This window comes from Podarcis filfolensis (genome assembly GCF_964270895.1).
Source record: "Podarcis filfolensis genome assembly, chromosome: 16".
NCBI lineage: Eukaryota > Metazoa > Chordata > Lepidosauria > Squamata > Lacertidae > Podarcis > Podarcis filfolensis.
The window spans coordinates 29,416,996-29,438,683 of record NC_139620.1 but is presented as its reverse complement, the minus strand read 5'-3'; the positions used below and the strand labels follow the sequence as shown (position 1 = coordinate 29,438,683).

The window sequence follows — 21,688 nt, the reverse complement described above, 5'->3', positions numbered from 1 at the left end:
ACATACAAAGTTGTGCACATACTGTCTGCCTCCAAATCATGCGAATGATACCAGTGTGTGTGTGTGGTGTTTTGTGTGTGGGTATGCATAAGCTGCCTCGAGTCCCAGTCTGGGAAAAAGGCGGGATATTATCTGTTATTGTTATTATATTGTCAATTTAGCCCTTTCAATAGTTAGGCACCACACACATTTTTATCTTTATTTTAAGAAGGGGAGGAACCTGATTTAAAAAACCTATTCTGCCAATTTCCTGGAAGCAGACTAACATTAAGGGAATGCTACCTAAATTTGCTCCAGGCCAGATTACATTTTATTAGACACAATCCAGCAGCAGCATCTTGTTTTTCCAGTTTCTTTGAGAAAGTGCCAGTTGTGCTGGGTTAGGCACTGTGTCCTAATTGAAAAACAGGGCAAGAGCAAAATGGGAAGCGAGGAATCTGAGTCCAGAGATCTTTGGCAAGGGAATTAGGCCAGGGAGGGTCTGAAGAACCGTAAAAAGAGGGAGGGCAGGGCTGCAGACCCACCCTCCCCTTGCCCCTGGACTATCTCAGGTTTCCACTTTGAATTCCCAGATTTGAAAACGTCAGCCTTTTTATCCTTCGACTTGGGGAGATATTTTTTTAAAAGCAGGCTGGCCATATTCTGCTAAATTACTCACCAAGGCATAGTGCAGTTAGAGAACTTTAAGCCAGGGGTGCGGAATGTCAGGCCCAGGGCCCAAATGCAGCCATCCAGGCTTCTCTATGTCAGCCGTAGAGTTTTAACCAAGCCAAACCTTGTTCTCCCCATACCATACCCCTCAATGGCCCTGCTTCACACACCCTGGGGGTGGTGAGTGTTTTAGTCCGCATCATCTGGAGGGAAAGCTCCTACCCCTGACCTAAACCACTGCTGTTGCTGTTTCGAAGGACCTTTGCAACAGTACACTGTGGGCTCAGCAGCTGCAACCAGATCTAAATTCTGCTCACTGTAAATGTTGCAGTCCTGCCTTGACACAGTTGGTTTCCTCAGAAGAGTCATATTTTTAAATTGGACGTTATACACTGACAGATAAGTGCTGGAACGGCAAAGTTAACAGGTTGACACCTTAACACGCCTTTATTTATTGCCGAGGCCATGAAAGGACAGGAAGCAGCAGTCAAGCTCTGCTCCTCCATGCCTGGATCCAGCCCCAGTTTAGACTCCTCCCAGCTACCAATTGCCATGGCGGAGGTAATCAGAGGGAGAAGCTGTAGCAGCCCCTCCACGGTGCTTACTTCCAGACCCCATGACCTGCTGAATTACTGCCTGCCATAATTCAGGGGAGGGATTTGGGGAAACAGAAAGTTGAGATAGGCTAACAACCATCCCTGAAAGAGCGCACTGTTCGAATTCCATATTTTGATGTTAGAACAAAGTTTGTGAGGCATCACAGCATGCAAAAGAGAGTGCTGGCGGTGGGTAGTCTAAGGGCTAGGCCAGCGTTTCCCAAACTTGGGTCTCCAGCTGTTTTTGGACTACAACTCCCATCATCCCTAGCTAGCAAGACCAGTGGCCAAGGATGATGGGAACTGTAGTCCAAAAAAAGCTGGAGACCCAAGTTTGGGGGGAAACTCAACTAGGCACTTCAGTTCAGTTGAACCTGCAGTTAGGTCCTGCTTAAGTTAGGGGCTTCCTGTAGGAATCTGGCTGGCCACTGTGAGAACAGAGTGCTGGACTAGGATGGGCCTTTGGCCTAATCCAGCAGGATTTTTCTGTTCTCATCTACTGAACTGCAGCCACAAGCCTTGCAGTTACTCCAAATAGGTTTCACATTCAGATGAGTACCAGGACATTTACTGGTCTGAAAGTCCTGGGTTTCTCCGTTCCTAACAGGTTAACAGCTACCCCATCTGGCATCTCCACTAAAGCAAAATAAAACGGCTTTCTTCAACCTAGTGCCTCTCCAGAAGTTCTGGACTATAACTCCCATCAGGCCCAGCCAGCAGGGCCGTGCTGACTAGGCCTGGCAGGAGTTGCATTCCAAAATACCTGGAGGGCACCAGGATGGGGAAGTCAGCTTGCCCTGCTTCGATCCAAATCCGTTAAGCTGTATTATAATGTGACTGAATTGCAGAATTCTGGCAGGAGGCCACTTCATACCCTTGTATATTTATGCAGCTGTGCTGGGAACATAGTTGAGCAGTCCAGGTAAGAGCAGAGGAAGATGCAAAAATATTTGGGACATTCGCCTCAGAGGCAGGATTGACAGAAAACCAGGGGCTTACATCACCAGGAGAACAGCAGGTGCAAGGGTTTGTCACGAATCTCTCAAGACCTAGCACAAGAGGCCAAAACAAAACCCTTGGTCCACTGCAACTGAGTATTATGAATGTAAATGTCATAAGAAGCCCTTGGGATAGAAAAGCATACTTGCAGGAAGCGGTGTAGATCAAGCTAAATTGGCTGCCTCTTCGTTGATGAGCAAGGGTTAAATCCTGCTCTGTTCAGCACTCTTTCAGGCTAACCTCCTATTGATTCAGGAAGCTGTTTGCTACCACAATCCCCTGCTAAAACTGATTCCACCATCGCCCCCCATTATTTTAGTAGACCAGTCCATGCAAACCTGCATGGGATCCCCTGCTAAAACAATGGAAATCTCCCTTTTAGCAAGGGATTCCAACCCACCCAGCCCTGAATCACAAAAAGGAAGGCATCGGAATCTCTTGCTAGAACATAGGGGGCTTTTTCACCTGCTAAAATGAGGGGAGAACCTTTCCCTTTCCGCAGAAGCATGCAAGGTGCTTTGAAGCCCTGACTTTGGTATTTGCCATTATGATGCATTATGACACCATGTGACTGACAGGTGGGAAACCCTGCCCACATTCCAAATTTGGCCTGTGAGTCCAATTCCAATTAGGCTCTGGCCCATGGAGTCAAAAAGCTTCCCCACTCCTGGCCTAAACTCTCTCACAAGGTTGTTGTTCCAGCTGTCAAACCCCACTCCCTTGCCTCAGAGAACATCAGTCAAAGCTGTTGTCTGGTAGGGAGAAGCAGAAGGGGAACGTAAGGGTGGAACACAGATGAGGATAGCAAATGAATAAATCCTGGCGCCATGGGGGACACCATGTTGTTTCTGTCCCCGATACCAGAATGGGGCTCTTTTTTGTGATAATCATTCATAAGCTACTTTGATCACCTCTCAGGGTTACAAAGCAGGATATATTAATCTAGATCATCAGTTCTCAACCTGTGGGTCCCCAGATGTTGTTGGACTACAGCTCCCATCATCCCTGAGCTCTGCCCTTGCTAGCTAAGGGTGATGGGAGTTGTAGTTCAACAACATCTGGGGACCCACAGGTTGAGAAAGGCTGATCTAGATGGATGGATGATAAAGTGCAGAGGCCGTGCGGTGGGTGGGACTACAATCATGTATATCACCTTGAGATCCTTGGCGGAAAGGTAGGGTAGAAAAGAAATTGATGGGTTAATGAATAAATAAAATGATAAGATTGCTACTTCCCCCAGCCTCCTGTTTGTTTACCAACACAATTCTCCACATGGGTTGCAAGTGTGGTGCCATCAAGAGAAAATGTGAAATCTGGAAACATTCCCTTTGTACTGAACACATCAGTGACACTGATTGATGTATTTCAATCAGTCACCAACATTCTAAGTATTTTCACTTCCTTGCATTTACAAAATAAAAAAGGGGGAATTTGCGGGGAGAAGCTTACAGAAGTCAAAAGGATACACCACAACTCCGTCTGAGAAGATCACTGACAAAAATTGTGAAATGACACTAACACCAAAAGGATTAGAGGAGACGAGGAAGCCACATGGAGCCAGACTTTCACAATCATTTAAAAACTGGCCGCATGAGGAGAAATAAAACATGGATCACTAGTCATAGGATATTACTTGTTTTGGCTCTTTTTTTTTTTTTAAAGCACTCCTACTTGAACGGTTTGTGTTCTCTCTTACCTCAAGGATTAAAAGCTTAATACAAAACCCAAATCCTCTTTTAGCACAATATTAGTTATTGTACTTTTAAAATCATACAGCACCTTCCTCCCCCCCCCCCACTAGCAATGCAAGGATGTTAAGAACACTAACACATGGGCCACAAATCTGGAGCATTGTTTCAGCTTCCTGAAGTATCAGAATGCAACCCTCCAATCTTTAAATGGAAAGAAGCAGGTTCCTAGTCCTCATGATTATGATACAGTGATAAAACTGATGAAAGGACAAAAACCCAGCAAATAAAAGGGATTTCAGGGCTCTGGGAGGGAAACCTTTTATGCCCTAGTTGATTCCCTGCCTTTTTCTATATGGATGCTAACTGTCTCCTGTGACTCCTACTGCTATCCCCACCATCAAGGTGGCATTGAAACAGAACAGAAAGAACAGAAACAGGGGAGGTTATCCTCCCCATTTCCTTTACTTCTCCCTTTCATACCACGCTACTTGCCCTCCGGATGAGCAAGCAGCAAAACACTACTCATGAGCTCCACTGGAAACTCCATCCCAACAGCTCAATATTTCATGCTTCTCAAGATACTGTTCGACAGCGTTACTTGTTGCCAGTGCCTGTGGGCTAAAGGGATACAGCCCAATCTTCCCCAGAATCTATTCCCTGGGTTCTTCGTTATCTTCTGAGCTCAGCCAGGTGGCTACTGGCAAGAGGGCCTTCTCCCCAAACAAACAGCAAGTGGTTTGTTGTTTGGTAGAAATAAACCATGAGCCACGAGTCGGGCCAATGAGAAGAGCCTCAAGACCCTCATGGTTTGTTGCTCCCAGTGAGAGGTGGGAAGGAGCAAATTGTGGGATTTTGAGCAGCATGCACTGCTTGTTCATATTAAAATATAGTTAGGCTATAGAATAAGAAAACTGTAGAGTTGGAAGGGACCCAAGGGTCATCTAGACCAACCCCCTGCAATGCAAGAATATGCAGCTGTTCTATAAGGGGATACAACATGCAACCTTGGCGTTTATCAGCACCATGCTCTAACTAACTGAGCTATCTAAGACCTGAGATTTACATCAGGGGAAACCCACTCAGCCGTAAAACTCAGTGGGTAGCCTTGGTCAAGTTGACACTCTCTGTCTCTGTCTCTGTCTCTGTCTCTGTCTCTGTCTCTGTCTCTGTCTCTGTCTCTGTCTCTCTCTGCCAAGCTTACCTCATAGGGCTGTTGAGAATATGAGAGTGCAACATACTGAGTCTCATGCTCCATGGAGGAAAGGCAGGATGCACACAAGATTAATGAGTTAAGGAGAAAAAGGGTTGCTCCAACCTCACCGGAGCACGCAATGACCTCATGTTAAGGAAGATCATTACCATGTGAGCGTAATCCACAGATCCAAGCAACCACAAAACACCCAGAAAAATCTTCCCTCTTTAAAAGCCACAAATCTCTAGGTCTTCACAAAGCATAAAAAGAACCGGAATTTTTCATTATTTCAGCATTACCCTTCAAAAAGACGGAGGAAGCTTCAAGCAGCAAGTGAACCTCATCGGAGCAAATCCCAACACATTTTCTGCAGACGCAACAAAGCCGACGGGCCAGCGTGACTCACGGCGAGGCAGGGGAGCCAGAGCGTTGGGGCAGCTCACCCAGCCTTGGTTAGCAAAACACCCCGGAGGCTACAAGGTGGTTGCTCCAAAAAGGCTAGAATTCTGCCTAAGCTTCACATTCCAGGCATCAGAAGCTACAGACACAAATACATCCTTCCTCCCCCACTAACCCCCCCCCCCGAGATGACTTTTCTCATCACATCAGTTTGGCATCGGACCATGATTAAAGTCTGGTTGCTAGGGCAACGCCACACATATTTTTCTTTTAGAACCCCACGTATCCATTATTGTAGGGAGTGGGCTGTTTTTTCAGTTCTTTGCAATGTGCCTGTCAGGAGCATGACTAATGGTTTTAAAAGCAAGATAAACCACACGTTGTGATAATACGGTCAAGTTAGGCGAAAGTAGCTCAAGACGCCCCACCCCCTTAAAAAAAAAAAAGCCAAACACAATAAACTCTTCCATCGTTATGCAGGAACATTATAAGATAGGTGGGATGAGTTAATTGTCGCAGTCTTTTCCAGAGTTTAAATTCTTGACTCTGGCCCAAAGACACCCCAGTTGCTATGTTAAATCAGCCTTCCTCAACCTGATGTCTCAGACAACAACTTCCATCATCCTTGACTGCTGAGAATGCTGGCTGGGGCGGATGGGACTTGGAGTCCAACAACATGGGAGGGCAACAAGTTAAGGCAGACTGCCCTAAACGAACTGAGCAGAATATGAAGGCAATCCAATCTTGCAAGTTTTTAGTTTAGTGATGGGAGATTATTCTTTGCCAAAAAAATCTGGAGGGGGAGGCAGATTTATGTTGCTAATTCTCATTTCCAGAAAGAAAAACAGAAAGCCATCTCTATCACCTTACCGCAGCTATTTCGGCAACACAGGCAGATTGAGATGCCATGAGTTATAAAAATAATATAAAGCACTGGTCTAATTTTGAAAACTCAAAAAAGAAAAAAAAGGCTGTGGATTGTTTTATTGGAGCCTGCTGCCAAAAAAAAGGGAAGCCTGCAGAGTTGAGAAAGATGGAAATCCATCAGCTGACAGCGTGATTCTCTGCTGTGCTGTGCAGACAGGACTGTGCTTTCTGGGCTGGAGGTTGGGCTCCCAGATCCCAGATTGAGACATTCCCAATCTTGCTTGCACTGGTGCTGATGTGCTCATCCACACCCACTCCCAGTGCTCCTATCAGCTCAAAAGAAGTCTGTCTAAACGGCAAGTGGTAACAGACTAGACCAAGGGAACAAGAAGAGTAAAAGCACATCTCAGGCAGTCTGAAAACAACATTCCGGCAGGAGTGGGGAATCTTTTCCATCCCAGGGATGGAAAGCCTGGCTTTAGATGACAAAGACATCCACAGAAGGGCCTCTACATCCTCACATACAGGCAGGCACATTCGAGCGATGCTTCAACTCTACTGACCCTAAGCAGGGAAGGGCTTTTCCAAGTCAAAACCAGCACTCTGAATTGAGCCCCCAAAAAGACAGAGCCAGTGCAATAGGCATTAGTACCAGCTGCTGAGAAAAACTCCCTGCCCCAAACCCTAGTTGACAGCGCTGAGCTAGGTGGGCCAATGGAATGACTTGGTGTAAGGCAGCTATCTATGTTCCTGCTTGCCATCTGTGTTAAACAATTCAGTAGCCTGTAGGCTGCAGGTGGTCCCGTAATGCTACGCACCACCCTAGAACAGGGATGGGGAACAGATATTGCTGAACTCCAACTCCCATCAGCCTCAGCCCACAGATGCCGGCTCCGTGGGGTCCTGAGCACCCACAAAATTCCCCATGAAGTGCCCTGGCTCCCACAAATTTCGGTGCCAGGGCCATTCATGCTGCATGGCACCCACGGCCCAGGGCACCCACAGTCGTGGGGCCAAGCAGGCACTCCTGCCTCAGCCAGGGTGGTCAATGGTCAGGGATGATGGGAGCTGTAGTCCAACAGCATCTGGAGAGCCAGAGTTTTCCCATCCCTGCTCTAGAAGAACACAAGCTAAGGTGTGGCCATGGATAACCCTTATCCAGGCTTCCTGCTACAAATTCTGAAGGGTGAATGGTTTCACACTTTCAGCTGGGGGGGTGGGGGGTGCGCACGCATGTGTGTCTGTTTGTCGATCCTCTCAAAGTCACACAATTCTGTAAACATTTCAGTAAGGTTTTGAACAGACATCTCAAAAGTGCACTAGCAATTATTAGAAGTGGGCTTCTAAACACGGGGGGGGGGGGGCTTTCTGAATACTTTCTTACATTGAATAGTTTCCAAAGCAGTAGCTGTCTTAAGCTGCCCCATAAAAAAACACACAGGAAGGAGTCTCATGGCACCTTATTATAATGGCATAAGCTTTTGTTAACTAGAATCCACTTTATCAAGATGTGGACCACATCTGATGCAATAGCATCTCATCCACAAACACTTATGCAAGCGTAAATTTGTTAGTCTTTTTTAAGCTCCTCTGATTTTTTTTTTTCTTCCAGTATTAACACTCATAAGAATTCTGAAATAGCTTGCAACTTAAAAACAGGTTCTTAACAATGCTACAGGTTTTTTGGTCTTTTGAATACACACGAAACCCCTGTTGTCTTTTTTCAACCTTCAGTGTATACTAGTCAGAAAGAAGCAAGTCAACTTTGAAAACAGGCTTCCTTTTGCTGGAAAATAGGCCACATTAGGAGGTGGATAAGGTTTGGACTGGATGCTTGAATCGCTTTTTCAGAATGCCAAACGCTGTGGCGTTTAGACCTCTGATAGCATCAGTGTTGTCTTAAACAGAATTCCAGCTGGTCCTTAACTACTTCCTGGCTGCCACTGTAAGCAGATGGGTTTGATTTTACAAGGTAGCGGGGCTTTGGTTTTTTTGTTTTTAAAGAGTCTTCCTTTATATTCAAAAGCAAGTTTGTGCTCCCCATGGTAGTAGAAAAGGACTTTTCGTATTTTAAATGCAAAAGCAAATGCAATCTGCAAATAGCTCTGAGATTGGAAGGATTCATGAAGGTCCATTCAAGACCAGGTGGACAGATGCTTCCAATCCGCACAGGTTCATTCATGAAGCCCAGGACCGCCTCCCTTGCCTTCACTTGTTCCATGAATCCTATTTCTCTCCCTGCAAACCCCCTCAGTTACCATGACTATCTTGGAGTTTGGGGAAATCGTGCAGGTGCCATTTTGGTAAAGGACGTTATTACCATTGCTGCTAAAAGCCTAACTTTGTTCCTGTCCAGTAATTTGAACAAAAAAAACCCCTAAGTGTTCTTAAACCGCATCATCTGTTTAGCTTCTTGGTGAAATGGCACGACAGGCTGACTGAATTGTGGAAAGTGGTTTGTAGCTAGCTAAGATGTCTACAACAACGTGGAAGAGCTGTGTGCGTGTGCTTTTAATGCAAACAGGAAAAGCAAAGGTTCAAGCAGAGGCAACAAAAAACTCCTTATTTAAGGGCTGGAATGTTGGCAGCTTGTCACGCGGTCATAAGGTAGAATATAAACCATTTTTACTCAGGCTTTACATTCCAGAGGACCAGCAAACCAAAGCTGGGTGTCTTAAAACTTGAGCATTCAGCAACAGTAGCAACAAACTTTGTGCGCTTTCCCCCCTATGTTTTCGATTTCCATAGTTTAGGGGGAAAACATGAGAAGTGTACCTACCTTTCTGAAGCCAGAAGAGGCCTCCAGGCAGGGCTCATTCCTGCCAAGCTGTGCAAGGTAGCCCAATGGCCCCTCGAGGACCAAAGGAACCATATACACAAATCCATTTATTACAGAAAGCTGGAATTTAATCTGATCGTACTGCTTTGCATTTTCTCGTCAACACAAAACTGCCAGCCTAGTCATTCCTCTGCGTGCTTACGGTTGTTGCTCTTTTATTTTCCAAGGAGCTGTACCCCCACCCCCACTGTTTCTTCGTTGCTGCTGCTGAAAATTGACCTGCATGCACTTTTAGAGCCAAGGCCTCCAAAATGTGAAGTGACACCTACCATCAGCGGCCTGGTGAACCGTCTCACTCGTCGCCAGGCTTCAGCCTCATCTGGGCTTGCATGTGAGCAATCATCTCCTGCATGCGACGCAACTGTATGGAAGAAAGAAAGGAAAGAGAATTCTAAATTTAAACAAGTTCCCAGCACAGTTAAAACAAATGCCATGAAAACCTATCTTGCAGGGTTTGATTTGGCCAGGGTGTTTGGTCTGCCTCTGCTTTGTCAACTAAGGCCCTGGTTTTCAACTAGCTTAGGGGTGGGGGTAACCTGTAGCCCTCCAAATGTTGTTGGGACACCAGTTCCCCAAGCCCACCAACCACACCCCAGAAGGGCCAGTACAGAATCTGGAGGGGCCGCAGGCTCATCACCTCTGAACTGGTTAGCCAACTGGTGAGTGGCAGCCTGACCTAAGGCATGTCATAACAGAAGCCCTAAGGCAGAGAGGTAGCAGTTGCGTTGCCTTGTCCTGCTGCAGCCGCTTCTTGCATTTTATCGTGATGGCTCTTAAAAATTACTAAAACGAGCTGTAATTCCTTGTTTAGCTATTTTCATAAGCTACCTTAACTGTAATTCGTCGGAGATCAGGGATATAAAGACATTAAAAATACAAATAGTCAGTAGGGAAAGGAATCCATGGGAGAAAAGGCAGAGACGTTTATAGGAACAGGAAATAGAGAAGGCATCCTGTACAATCAAATCAACAGGACTTGTCAGCCATTTTACATATACAGTGGTACCTCTGGTTAGTGGGGCCTCCTGCTACTGCTGCGCCGCCGGATCACGATTTCTGTTCTCATCCTGAAGCAAAGTTCTTAACCTGAGGTACTATTTCTGGGTTAGCAGAGTCTGTAACCTGAAGGGTATGTAACCTGAAGTGTATGTAACCCGAGGTACCACTGTATAATATTAAATCGGGGCTATCAGGAGCACCTGGCATCCTCAGAAAGCTGCCACAGCTTCATCAGGGCATTAAACTAACATGAATAGTTAAGTAAGTAGCACATGAGACTCTTAATCTCACATTGGGAGAAAGATTCCTGCACTGCAGGGGGTTAGGCTAGAGGACCTTCATGGTCCCTTCCAACTCTGCAATTCAATGATTCTTTGTTCTCTAAGACACTTTGTTAACAACAAGAAGAACCACAACAACCCTTTTCATGCAGCTGGGTTTAGCTGCCATTCAAGTTTCCCAAAAGGCTCCGAAACCACAATACTGGGTCATTGTGGGAAATGAAAATGGCATTAAGTCTCAGTCACCTAGCATTGCTTACTACTACCAGATACATTTTTTCCAGGGTGCTCGGGCAGAGGAAGGCACTTTGGCCAAAGCCTCCTCAAACCTGGAGCTGGCCCTAGCCAAAGCCCTGCCTCCTTCCTCCAAGGGCATCAAGGCCAGTGGATCTGGTCTTTGCTCACCTCCCATACTGGCAGGAGCTGGTGGGCGCTGTAGTTAAGAGCACTGAGAAGGCACCGGGCTGGTGGATAAGACTGCTGCATGTATTTATACACAAGACTTAATTTCAGTGACCCCTAACAAGGTTGCATTGAATGCACCCTCTTGGGGGTGGGGGGACACATTTCCTTTGGGAATGAGCAATCATTTTCAACACTCTAAACTGACAGTATCATTAAAACCCATCTGCTGAGCGGTGCCGGCAGGAGCTTTTCAAGGCAGACTGCTCATCCTACGTTCCATGTAAAGAACTGAAATGATCTGGCCTCGTGACATTTACCTTTACAAGGAGGAAACAAAGAGCCTCTCATAAATATTCAGGGCAGAAAACGAGCTCCCTTTCCCCTCTCTCCCTGCGAGTGTGTGTGTGTATGTGTGTGTGTGTGCGCACACACACACACACACACACACACACACTCATGCTGGCTGGCAGAAAGTAAAAGCAGCAAGCTCAACCATCCATAGGAAAGGATGTCTGCTTCAACTGATTTGAAAAACAGGCCGAGGAAAGAGCGCGTGAGCAGCCATGATTCAGAGCCCATGTCAAGGCCCTGCTCAGGGCATCTCCACCAAATGAGAAAGAGGCAGGTGATTGGTGGTGGATTGATGGCTCTGCTGATGGGGTCCAAAGGAAAGGAAAGCAATATATTCGGCACCAGCTTGGCTGCAGGAATAGCTGGGAGGCGGCGTACAGGGCGTTATCCAAGAGTCTTGAGGGACTCCGCTCTGGATTTGTGTAGGGTTGAATCCTTCACCTTTTCTCCCCCCAAAGATATTCCACAAGGCAGCGGAGGTGTAGGATCAGAGCTTTCCTTCTCCTAGATCAGCAGTTCTCAACCTGTGGGTCCCCAGATGTGGTTGGACTACAACTCCCATCATCCCTGAGCTCTGGCCTTGCTAGCTAGGGGTGATGGGAATTGTAGTTCAACATCTGGGGACCCATAGGTTGAGAAAGGCTGTCCTAGATGAGCTACCTTCCCAGGTTGATGAGCCTCATCTGCCCCTCACTTCCCTTTACAGCACATGCAGAAACAGCTTTCTTGACCCTTGGACCCACAATCTGCCAGGGCCTGTCTTCGCTTGCAGGGGAAGCCCCTAACTCACTGAGGGTTTGAGACCCATCAACTATCCTCACCTGGTTTAGCTGGCTAGTTGAAGCCATTCCTGGGGTGTAGCCACTGTCACATGCTGACAGCTTCTAGAAGCCACAGGTGAGAACCGAGTGCAAGGCACCTCCATCGTTCTGCCCGGACACTGAGGTCCAGATGGGCGGAGTATAAATAATAATAATTATTATTATTAGGCAGACAAACTAACCCAGGGGCATGACGTGCCCCCCACCAGGGGTACCACCCCTCCCCTAACACCCCAATAATGGGACTATATGGTGTATACAGTGGTATCTCAGGTTATGTACTTAATTTGTTCCGAAGGTCCATTCTTAACCTGAAACTGTTCTTAACCTGAAGCACCACTTTAGCTAATGGGGCTTCCTGCTGCCACCGCGCCGCCGGAACACGATTTCTGTTCTCATCCTGAAGCAAAGTTCTTAACCTGAAGCACTTTTTCTGGGTTAGCAGAGTCTGTAACCTGAAGCATATGTAACCCAAGGTACCACTGTATTATAAAACATTCAGATAAACTGCATGCATTTCTAGTCTTATACATCATGGGTACAAGTGGTTATTTATTTGATGGAGGGCATGTTTTGACTAGTTGTCCAGCACAACTGAGCCACAGGGATTCCTCCAGTAGATCATACAAAGCCCTACTATGGACAAAAGGAAAGGAAAAAATAGGAGACAACCAGGACCGCTGCGGAGCCTGTCAGCCGTTTAGCCAACTAAAACTGAGAGAGACAGAAATAGCCACCTCTTAACTAATAAAACCCAGCAGAGGATTGTAGGGTGAAGGACCAAGAGAAGTTTCAGGGCCGTGGAGAAGCAAATAACAGGAAGACGTTCCCACGATGCTAAATGCACTCTTTGGTATTCAAGGTATTTTTAACTAGCCACTAATCTCGCTGCGCACAGGCCAAAAAACCCACACACAATCAGAAGCCAGTCTTAATGCTTATTTTTTTCAAGTCTCCCGCGGGAAACTTTTTTTTTCCATGGGACTTCTTTGGGCATCATAAAAGAGACATTCTTCAAGTGTGACAAGCTGCTGCGCCCCAGCTATTTATGGACAACAGTTTTCTCCCCTCTCTTTGTATTTAGAACAAGTTGGACAATAAAGGATGCAAAATTATTTTCCCCCTCCCCCCAAAAAATGAACAAGAATTTAGAAAACCTGAAAATAAGCCTTCTGGGGGGAAAGGCAAGGGGAATCTAAGAACTTTGAACAGACAACTCACAAAAGTCCCTAGCTACATGAGAACCAATGCAGAGATTCGAAGTTTCTGTCGTGCACCATCAGGTATGAAGGACAGCAGGTCACCAAAATACTCACTGAAGCCAGTGTACTCATGCCCTATTCTGGGCTTCCCAGAGACAACTCGATGGCCACTGTGGAACAAGGGTGGCTAACCCCACCCTCCAAAAGGGCTTGGAACTGGACACTGAGGTAAAGCTCCAAGGGCCTTCTGGAGGTTCCCTCACTGCGAGATGCAACGTTACAGGGAACCAGGCAGAGGGCCTTCTTGGTGGTGGCGCCCGCCCTGTGGAACGTCCTCCCATCAGGTGTCAAGGAAATAAGCAACTATCTGACTTTTAGAAGACATCTGAAGGCAGCCCTGTTTAGGGAAGTTTTTAATATTTGATGTTTTATTCTGTTTTTAATCTGTTTGGAACCGCCCAGAGTGGCTGGGGAAACACAGCCAGATGGGCAGGGTATAAATATTTATTATTATTATTATTATTATTATTATTATTATTATTACTGCTGCAACAGCAGCTGCAACAGCAAAAAATATTTTTATTTTGTGAAATAAGCACAGTGCTCATGTGGGCACCTGTCTATTCAGCCCAGTTCTGCAACAGGGACAGAAATTTTCCCCACCCTGATAATCTACATGGATCGGCTAAGGAGGAAGCGTGTGGGTGGGCATAGGGAGCTCACACCCAATTTGGGCCATACCCAACACTGGCAAGTGGCCCCTGGAGGGCTTGGCCAAGGATGAATGCGGCCCTTGGGCCAAAAAAAGGTTAGCCACCCCTGCACTATAAGACAGACAAATGAGAAGGCAAAGGTGGAAGACTTGCTGTGGGTCCATCCTTTCATGCCGGCAGCTTTTAAGCAGTTCTGGATTTTGCTAATGATAAGCCTTGTCCGTGCATTCTTTGAACACTTGCAAACACAGCCTGTGTCCGGGAGCAGATGTCCAGGCGCCACCCTCCCCCCTACTATGGATGTTGGTGAATTCTGATGAAAACAGAAACGGGAGAGGAAATTACCAAAGGTTGCTTATTTGTCCCGTCTGGAACAGTAATAATCTACCCAGCAAACACAATTGGTATTTGCTGTTGCGTTTGCTTCAGTCCACAAACAGTACATAAATAATTGCATAAATCACTTACATAATTTCACCATGGAAGACGATTAACATGGGTTTTGGTGGAAGATGAATTGCAGCAGAATGGAAACAGCGCTGCATGTGATGACTACAAGGCAGAACAGAAAACAATGCCTTCCTACATCCCTGTCCCCTCTGCCCTAAGAGGACAACTTCAGACTGGGAAATAACTTTGGAATGCAGCAGGCACAACAATCAAGGTGTGTCCGTTCCTCCTACACACTTTATGCCCACACCCTATCTTTTGAACTCATGGAAAGGGTCACAGTCTGCCAGGACTGGAGAGTCCCATAGCTTCTAATCACCAGGTTCTGGTTGGCATGCATTTCTCAGAATTAGCAAGGTTATCTTCTTGACCCCACATCCTAAGCAGCAGAATCAAATCAACATCTCTCATTCATGCAAACAAGAGAAGAGTGTTTCATTGCACCTCAAAGACTTACAGATCAACTGTGGCATGAATGCTTTGTGCAACTGTAAATGTAATAATCAACTGCATTTCAAAAAGCAAGCCCCCTAAACTTGTTAAAACCAGCAGAGTCATAAATGTACCTTGGAGATCTTGTTGTAACAGACTAACACAGTTAACTCCTCTGTTATTCATCTTCCATCAGTGCTAATTTCTCCAAGGGTGAATTTCACTTCACATTGAACTTTTATATTTGTGCCCCTGCTCTGCTTACTGCTTCGTGTTAAATATTATCTTCTGGCTTTCCCAAATTCCTACATTATCTACTTATTTATCAGCCCTTGGGGAGTTGACAGCAGCCAAGTCTGTACCACATTACGCCCCCTTGTGGCTTCCTTAAGTACAGGCTTGCGTTTATTTTGGTTTAATAATCTGCAATATCAAAAAAGCAACATTTCTAGAAATAGGATATATAGTGAGGCCGAAGAGGGAAAATAGAAGTTGACGTGCACACAGTACAGCCATGCATGTTAAATTACAGAATATGTTTACTGCTAACTCAGCACTGTTTATGTACGAGCTGCTCTGCATTGGTTTAGAATGTCGGTTATTTTCCAAAACGAAGACTGCTTTAAGAAGCTAATGCAGCACAGAGCAAGATAAAATTATTTAAGCCAGAGGGACGCTGGTGGCGCTGTGTGTTAATCCACAGAGCCTAGGGCTTGCCGATCAGAAGGTCGGCAGTTCGAATACCCACGACGGGGTGAGCTCCCGTTGTTTGGTCCCTGCTCCTGCCAACCTCGCAGTTCGAAAGCACGTCAAGTGCGGGAAGGTAAACGGCGTTTCCGTACACTGCTCTGGTTCGCCAGAAGCAGCTTAGTCCTGCTGGCCACATGACCCGTAAGCTGTACGCCGGCTCCCTCGGCCAATCAAGCGAGACGAGCGCCGCAACCCCAGAGTCGGTCACGACTGGACCTAATGGTCAGGGGTCCTTTACCTTATAAATGTTGAGCAAGAGACATAAGGTCAGTCTTCAGATCAGAGTGCTATAGGATGATACCTTCCAGCAGTGGCCTTTGAGACTTTCTGTTCTAGTTCAGTGGTAGCCAAAATGGGCCCTCCAGATGTTCCTATACCACAACTCAATCACTGGCCATTTGACATGCTGAGGTGGGTTGATGCAAATTACTCAAGAACATCCAGAGAACACCACGCTGGCTACAACTCTGTCCTAGTTCAACCTTCTCCCGATGTTCTTGGACTACAATTTCCATCACCACCCCTGACCACTGGCCTTACCAGTTGCAGCTGATGGGAGCTGGAGTGCAAACACCTGGAAGGCACCAGCTTGGGGAAAGCTTACCTAACAAGTGTATGATCTAACAGGTGAACATGCCAACATGCGTGGTGCCATGGTGGGAGCACACAAATACACACCAAAAAAATGTTGGTAGGACTTCACCTAGAAGAGTTGGTAATGTGGATGAAGAGACCATTTGAAGCACATCTGTAATGGGCCTAAAGGCATGGGGAGAGAAGCACTGATGTGGAGAGTCTCCCTACAAAAGGTGCAGATCCGAACAGCGGTAAAGTGGCACCTTAGAGAAGCCATGGGAATGGCTAACACACACAAGGATTTTCAACACTTAACGTTCAATCAGACATAAACAAACAACCCTATTAATTTTTTGTTGGGGGTGAGGGAATAGACTAATTGTAACACACAAGGAGGCTAATTGTTTGTAACACAAGGACAGTAGACTAACTGTTTGTAAGACACAAGGATAGTAGACATAGCATCCTGTGGCACAGAGAAGACTAACAGGTCTACAGTAACAGAAGCTTTTGTGGACTGGCATCCACACTGATGGAGGCATGGATCTAAAACAAACACTGGTGACATCTCATGGTTAGCAGTGGAGGCTAGTCCATAAGGTGACTGGGGCACTGCACCACTAACCTTAGTCTGCCCTCAGTATGCCAACACCTGCGTCCTCCTCCTCCTCAGTCTCAGCCCTTGTAGAACTCAGCATTGAGGTAGATGACAACAAAACCAGAATGAGTTGGCTCTGCTTGTCATTGACTCTAGCTACACCCATTCATGCTCTGGTTCCTCCTACTGTTGGTCACCCTGCCAGTACCAAATAGACACCAGCCACCACTGGTGGCCACTGAGGAGCCATCTTAACTCTGAGAACTGGCTTGGATAAAGCCAATCTTTGGCTCAGCTAAACCTAGCAGTAAGGAGGTCCAGGGCGGGAACTCCTGTCCCAGAGCCCACACACTTGTGTGCACTTGCTAAACCAGGATTTGGTTAACAGCGTCATGCAAAGTAACTCAGTATGTATATACAGAATAAGATTGTAAACAGGCCATGAAATGCAAAAGACACAGCTTGTCGTATTTCTATTTGAAGCTCAAATATCCTTCTTAAAGTGACCAAAGGAGGATAGCAGAAATGTGCTTGATGGCACCTTGAGATCCGCAGAAGGGTAGTCGCACTACCAAGTCTCTCTATGAATATCCTTCTTTGCAGACACAACTAGTTTTGTATCTGGAGAAAAGGCATAAAAAAGACAGTTCTGAAAACAAAAGCCAGCTGCTGGTGGGAGGGCAAAAAATAAATCTACACATGTCCGAAATGATCTTGCAACACGGACGAAGAAAGCAGGCAAGAGATTAATGGTTCCAACCAGCCAAGCACAGTGTCCTTTGATAAAATCCATAATGATTATTTAGCAGAAGTGATGTCTTGATAATGGTGGACCTGGCACCTGCCCAAGACTTCATCCCCCACCCCCACCCACCCCGAGGTTATGTAAACCTTGCAAATCTGTAAATAGAACTTCAAGCATCATTACTGCTCAGAATGGAAAAGCAGAAAGGGAAATTGATGTTTGTGTTCTCAGCAAAGGCCAAAGAATGTAAGGCCGTTTCCTCTGGTTTGCCCCCTAACCCCCCAGTCCTCCCCCCAACTCGACTCCTCAGCAGACTGCTTTGGAGATAAAGAGATTTCGTGCCACCTTATCTGCACAAGACTAAGCAAAGCCTCTTCGGTCCTTAACAGAAATGACAGACAACAGGAATTCAACAAACATTTGTTTTCTTGCAATATCTGTCCAATCCTTCCCAACTTTAAAACGGCAGCTGTTTAGGGCAGGCCTATCTCACAAGGAGCTCACCCTCCAAATACAGCCAAAGGCCTTCAACGTATATTTGTATATAAATTCAAAACTAAGGCACAGAGGAGGTCACTTAATCCCTTCCGAAAAGAAACATTAAAATGCACTGGCCTCATTCCTGCAATGGAATCCTGGCTTAATAAGGCAGGATATACATGAGTAGCATGCACCCATATGCCACTCCATTGCCGTCACTCTGCTTGAGCAGCAAACACACCACAAAGCAGCAGCTGACCACGGTTTCCCATTACGCGCAGATTGGAAACCATGGTTAATGGCTTCCTAACAATTCCAAAATTTGAGAGCCAACTTCACTACTTACACTGATATTTCTGGGTACCCAGATGAGTGCCTACCTGCCAGTTTAGGACAACTGTTCATGAAGTGGACTTGTGTGACAAGACTTGGTCTGCTTCAATCCAGTGTTTGCAACCAAGGTTAGGAACAGAAGTAGTGTTAGCCACCAACCAGGCAAATTTACCAACAAATCCAATGGAGAAGGTGGCTATCAAGAGCTATGTTCTACCTCCACTGTCAGAAGCAAATTTGTTGTTTAGTCCTTTAGTCGTGTCCGACTCTTCATGACCCCCTGGACCAGAGAACGCCAGGCACTCCTGTCTTCCACTGCCTCCCGCAGTTTGGTCAGACTCATGCTGGTAGCTTCGAGAACACTGTCCAACCATCTCGTCCTCTGCTGTCCCCTTCTCCTTGTGCCCTCAATCTTTCCCAGCATCAGGGTCTTTTCCAGGGAGTCTTCTCTTCTCATGAGGTGGCCAAAGTATTGGAGCCTCAGCTTCAGGATCTGTCCTTCCAGTGAGCACTCAGGGCTGATTTCCTTCAGAATGGAGAGGTTTGATCTTCTTGCAGTCCATGGGACTCTCAAGAGTCTCCTCCAGCACCATAATTCAAAAGCATCAATTCAGAAGCAAATAGACTCTAAATATTGCTGGGAATCACAAGTAGGGAGAGTGATGTCAAGCTTGGATCCTGCTTGTGGGCTTCCCTTAGGCATCTGATTGGCCACTGGGTGTTCAGGATGCTGGACCTGATCCAGTCATTATGTTCTTCAGCTTCCAAAAGCTTTCGCCACAATAAATTTGCTAGTCCCTTAAAGGTACTGCAAAAAAATTTGCGGGCTTTGATACTTCACTGCTTGCATAGTGCACGGCACTATGCAAAAATGGATCACCTTATGTCACAATTGACAGGCAAGCAGACCTGCTTACCTATCAAACTTGTTCTGCGGGAGGTGTGAGCAATACAGATCCAGGGTGCTGCCCAGATCCAGTTCCCCAGCCCCAATTTGTCCGCAAACAATTATATATGACATTCCAACCATAAGGTCTGGAAGTCTGCTTGCTTTCAGTTTTAGTTTTCATAATGAGACTTTCAGGAAAGTGGGTGTTGTGCCTATTAACACAAGAATGGGAGGCCTGTAACCCTCCAGATCTTGCTAGACCAGCACTCCCATCATCCCTGACCATAGGCCATGCTAGATGGAGTTGATGAAGGGATGGCAGCCCAGCAACATTAGGAGGGCCACAGATTCCCCACCCATGTAGGGAATCTGCTCACTGTCTACACTAGTGGGTAGCTGTAGAAACAGGATAAGGGAGCCGTCCATCTCACCAAACGTCCTCCCATTCTGCATTTGCACATTAAATGTGCATTCTTAATACGCTCATCATGTTTCATTGTACATTTTATATTTATACAACAAAGAGGCTTGGAAATACATTCGGGAGAGTTCAAGAGGGGAAAAGGACGGGTGGTTTGCTTCTCTGTTGTTTTGCTGACAGTTGCCAAATACCCTGGAACAGGGAAACTCAGCAGGAAAGAGGAGAGTCAACATCAATATTATCACGGCATCTTGCGTGGTAGGTTAAGCTAACAGCTGCTACGTTCAGCCAAGCTAAAGACTCAGACTCTGCTCAGAAGTCAAACTCTTGGCAAAGACTTTTTGAGAAATCCACCCAAGGAAAAAGCTTCTAGCCTCTTTCACATTTCAGAATCAGCACTGACGCCCCTATGTGTGGACAGCCAAAGTGGTGTAATGGTTAGTGTTGGACTGGAACCAGAGATACTCAGGTTCAGCGCCTCTGGAGACCGTGAAGTTCACTAGGTCACTTTGGGCCAATCTTGGTCTAATCTACACCACAGGGCTGCTGCGCAGACAGAGGGGGAGGGAAGGAAGAACCATCTGCATCACCCCGAGCAACTATGAGGAATGGTGGGATTAAATCTGATACAAACAAACATTACATTGTTCAGGGGAAGCTAGCAGGCTCAAAAGAAAATAAAAGCCAACACTCTTCCAGTTTACAAAGGCTTCCTCCTACAAGACCTCCTGCCATTAGTGGCCCTTGATAAGATCCTGCTCCATAAACTACACAAGAAGCCAAGCTTCCAAGAAATTTGGAGTGCAGTTTTGGAACTAATACCTACACAACCAGAAGCAGTGGGAGGGACAATGCAGGGAGGGAAATGTCTCCAGTGTAATAATGGTTGTTCATCTGGGACCCCAAAATGGCACTAACCCTTATCTGAGCATGCAAGCCTGACATGCCAAACAATGAACAACCAAAATGGAAAAGCTGTGATTAAAAAGAGAGGGGGACACACACACACAAGGGCTGAGGGAGGTAGAGGAACTGGGAGGCGGACAGGTAATAGGGGACTGCAATATTTTATTGTAACAATGTGAAAATCCTAATCAACTACAGTGGTACCTCAGGTTAAGTACTTAATTCGTTCCAGAGGTCTGTTCTTAACCTGAAACTGTTCTTAACCTGCACCACTTTAGCTAATGGGGCCTCCCACTGCCGCCGCACCACCAGAGCACGATTTCTGTTCTCATCCTGAAGCAAAGTTCTTAACCCGAGGTACTATTTCTGGGTTAGCGGAGTCTGTAACCTGAAGCGTCTGTAACCCGAGGTACCACTGTATAGATAAAACAAAGACCTCCCCACTGATTAACTGGCAGCCAACTTCACCCAAAAACAAATTAACAAATTTGTCTTAGGCCTCGTTCTCAAACCTGAATCTAGGCTTAACCACTTCACCCTGATAAAATGTTGCCGCACCTTGTTGGGGGTCAGGGGTGGGGAGAAAGGGGAGGATTCCTACAGGGGGGAAACCAGCATGTCAAAAATTAATCTGGACTGCAAGCCTTTTTCTCTGCTGACACGCTAGCTTCCGATGTGGAAGGATTTACTTATTTGAAGTAAGGCGGGGAGCAGATAGATGGCTGTGACAAGTAGAATCAGCCAGCAGTGGGCGCCAGATGCTTAGCTATCAAACAGAAGTGTAATAATATACAATGGGCCACACTTTTGGAGCGGGCAAGGATATCGGATACCGTGCACAGTTCTGGTGGCTGCACCACGAAAAGTGCATCATAAAGCTGGAAAAGGTGCCGCAAAGGACAACTGAAACGATTGAGAGGCTGCAGCTCCCTTATGGAAAAAGAGATGCAACATCTGCAGCTTTTCATATTAGAAAAAAAGCTGAATAAGGTGCAGGGAGGCGGACATGACACAGGAGTGGTAAAATAGGAGTGGTGTGAAGAAAGCAGGTAGGCCCTCGCTCACAATACTAAAATTAGGGGATGATCCAATAAAGCAGAAG

General features: G+C 46.3%; 1 protein-coding gene and 1 long non-coding RNA gene across 2 annotated transcripts in view; one reads left to right on the top strand and one right to left on the bottom strand.

Moving 5' to 3' along the window:
* The window catches only part of LOC310751483, a 363,050-nt gene that overhangs the window by 196,190 nt on the left and 145,172 nt on the right, over positions 1-21,688 (top strand). The window lies entirely within an intron of this gene.
* Positions 1-21,688, bottom strand: part of LOC310751245 (septin-2) — a 59,432-nt gene that overhangs the window by 1,758 nt on the left and 35,986 nt on the right. The window contains exon 12 of the mRNA XM_083590499.1: positions 9,504-9,595. Within this exon, the coding sequence (XP_083446625.1) occupies positions 9,527-9,595 (69 nt within the window). The 3' untranslated portion in view covers positions 9,504-9,526. The remainder of the gene's footprint in view (positions 1-9,503; positions 9,596-21,688) is intronic.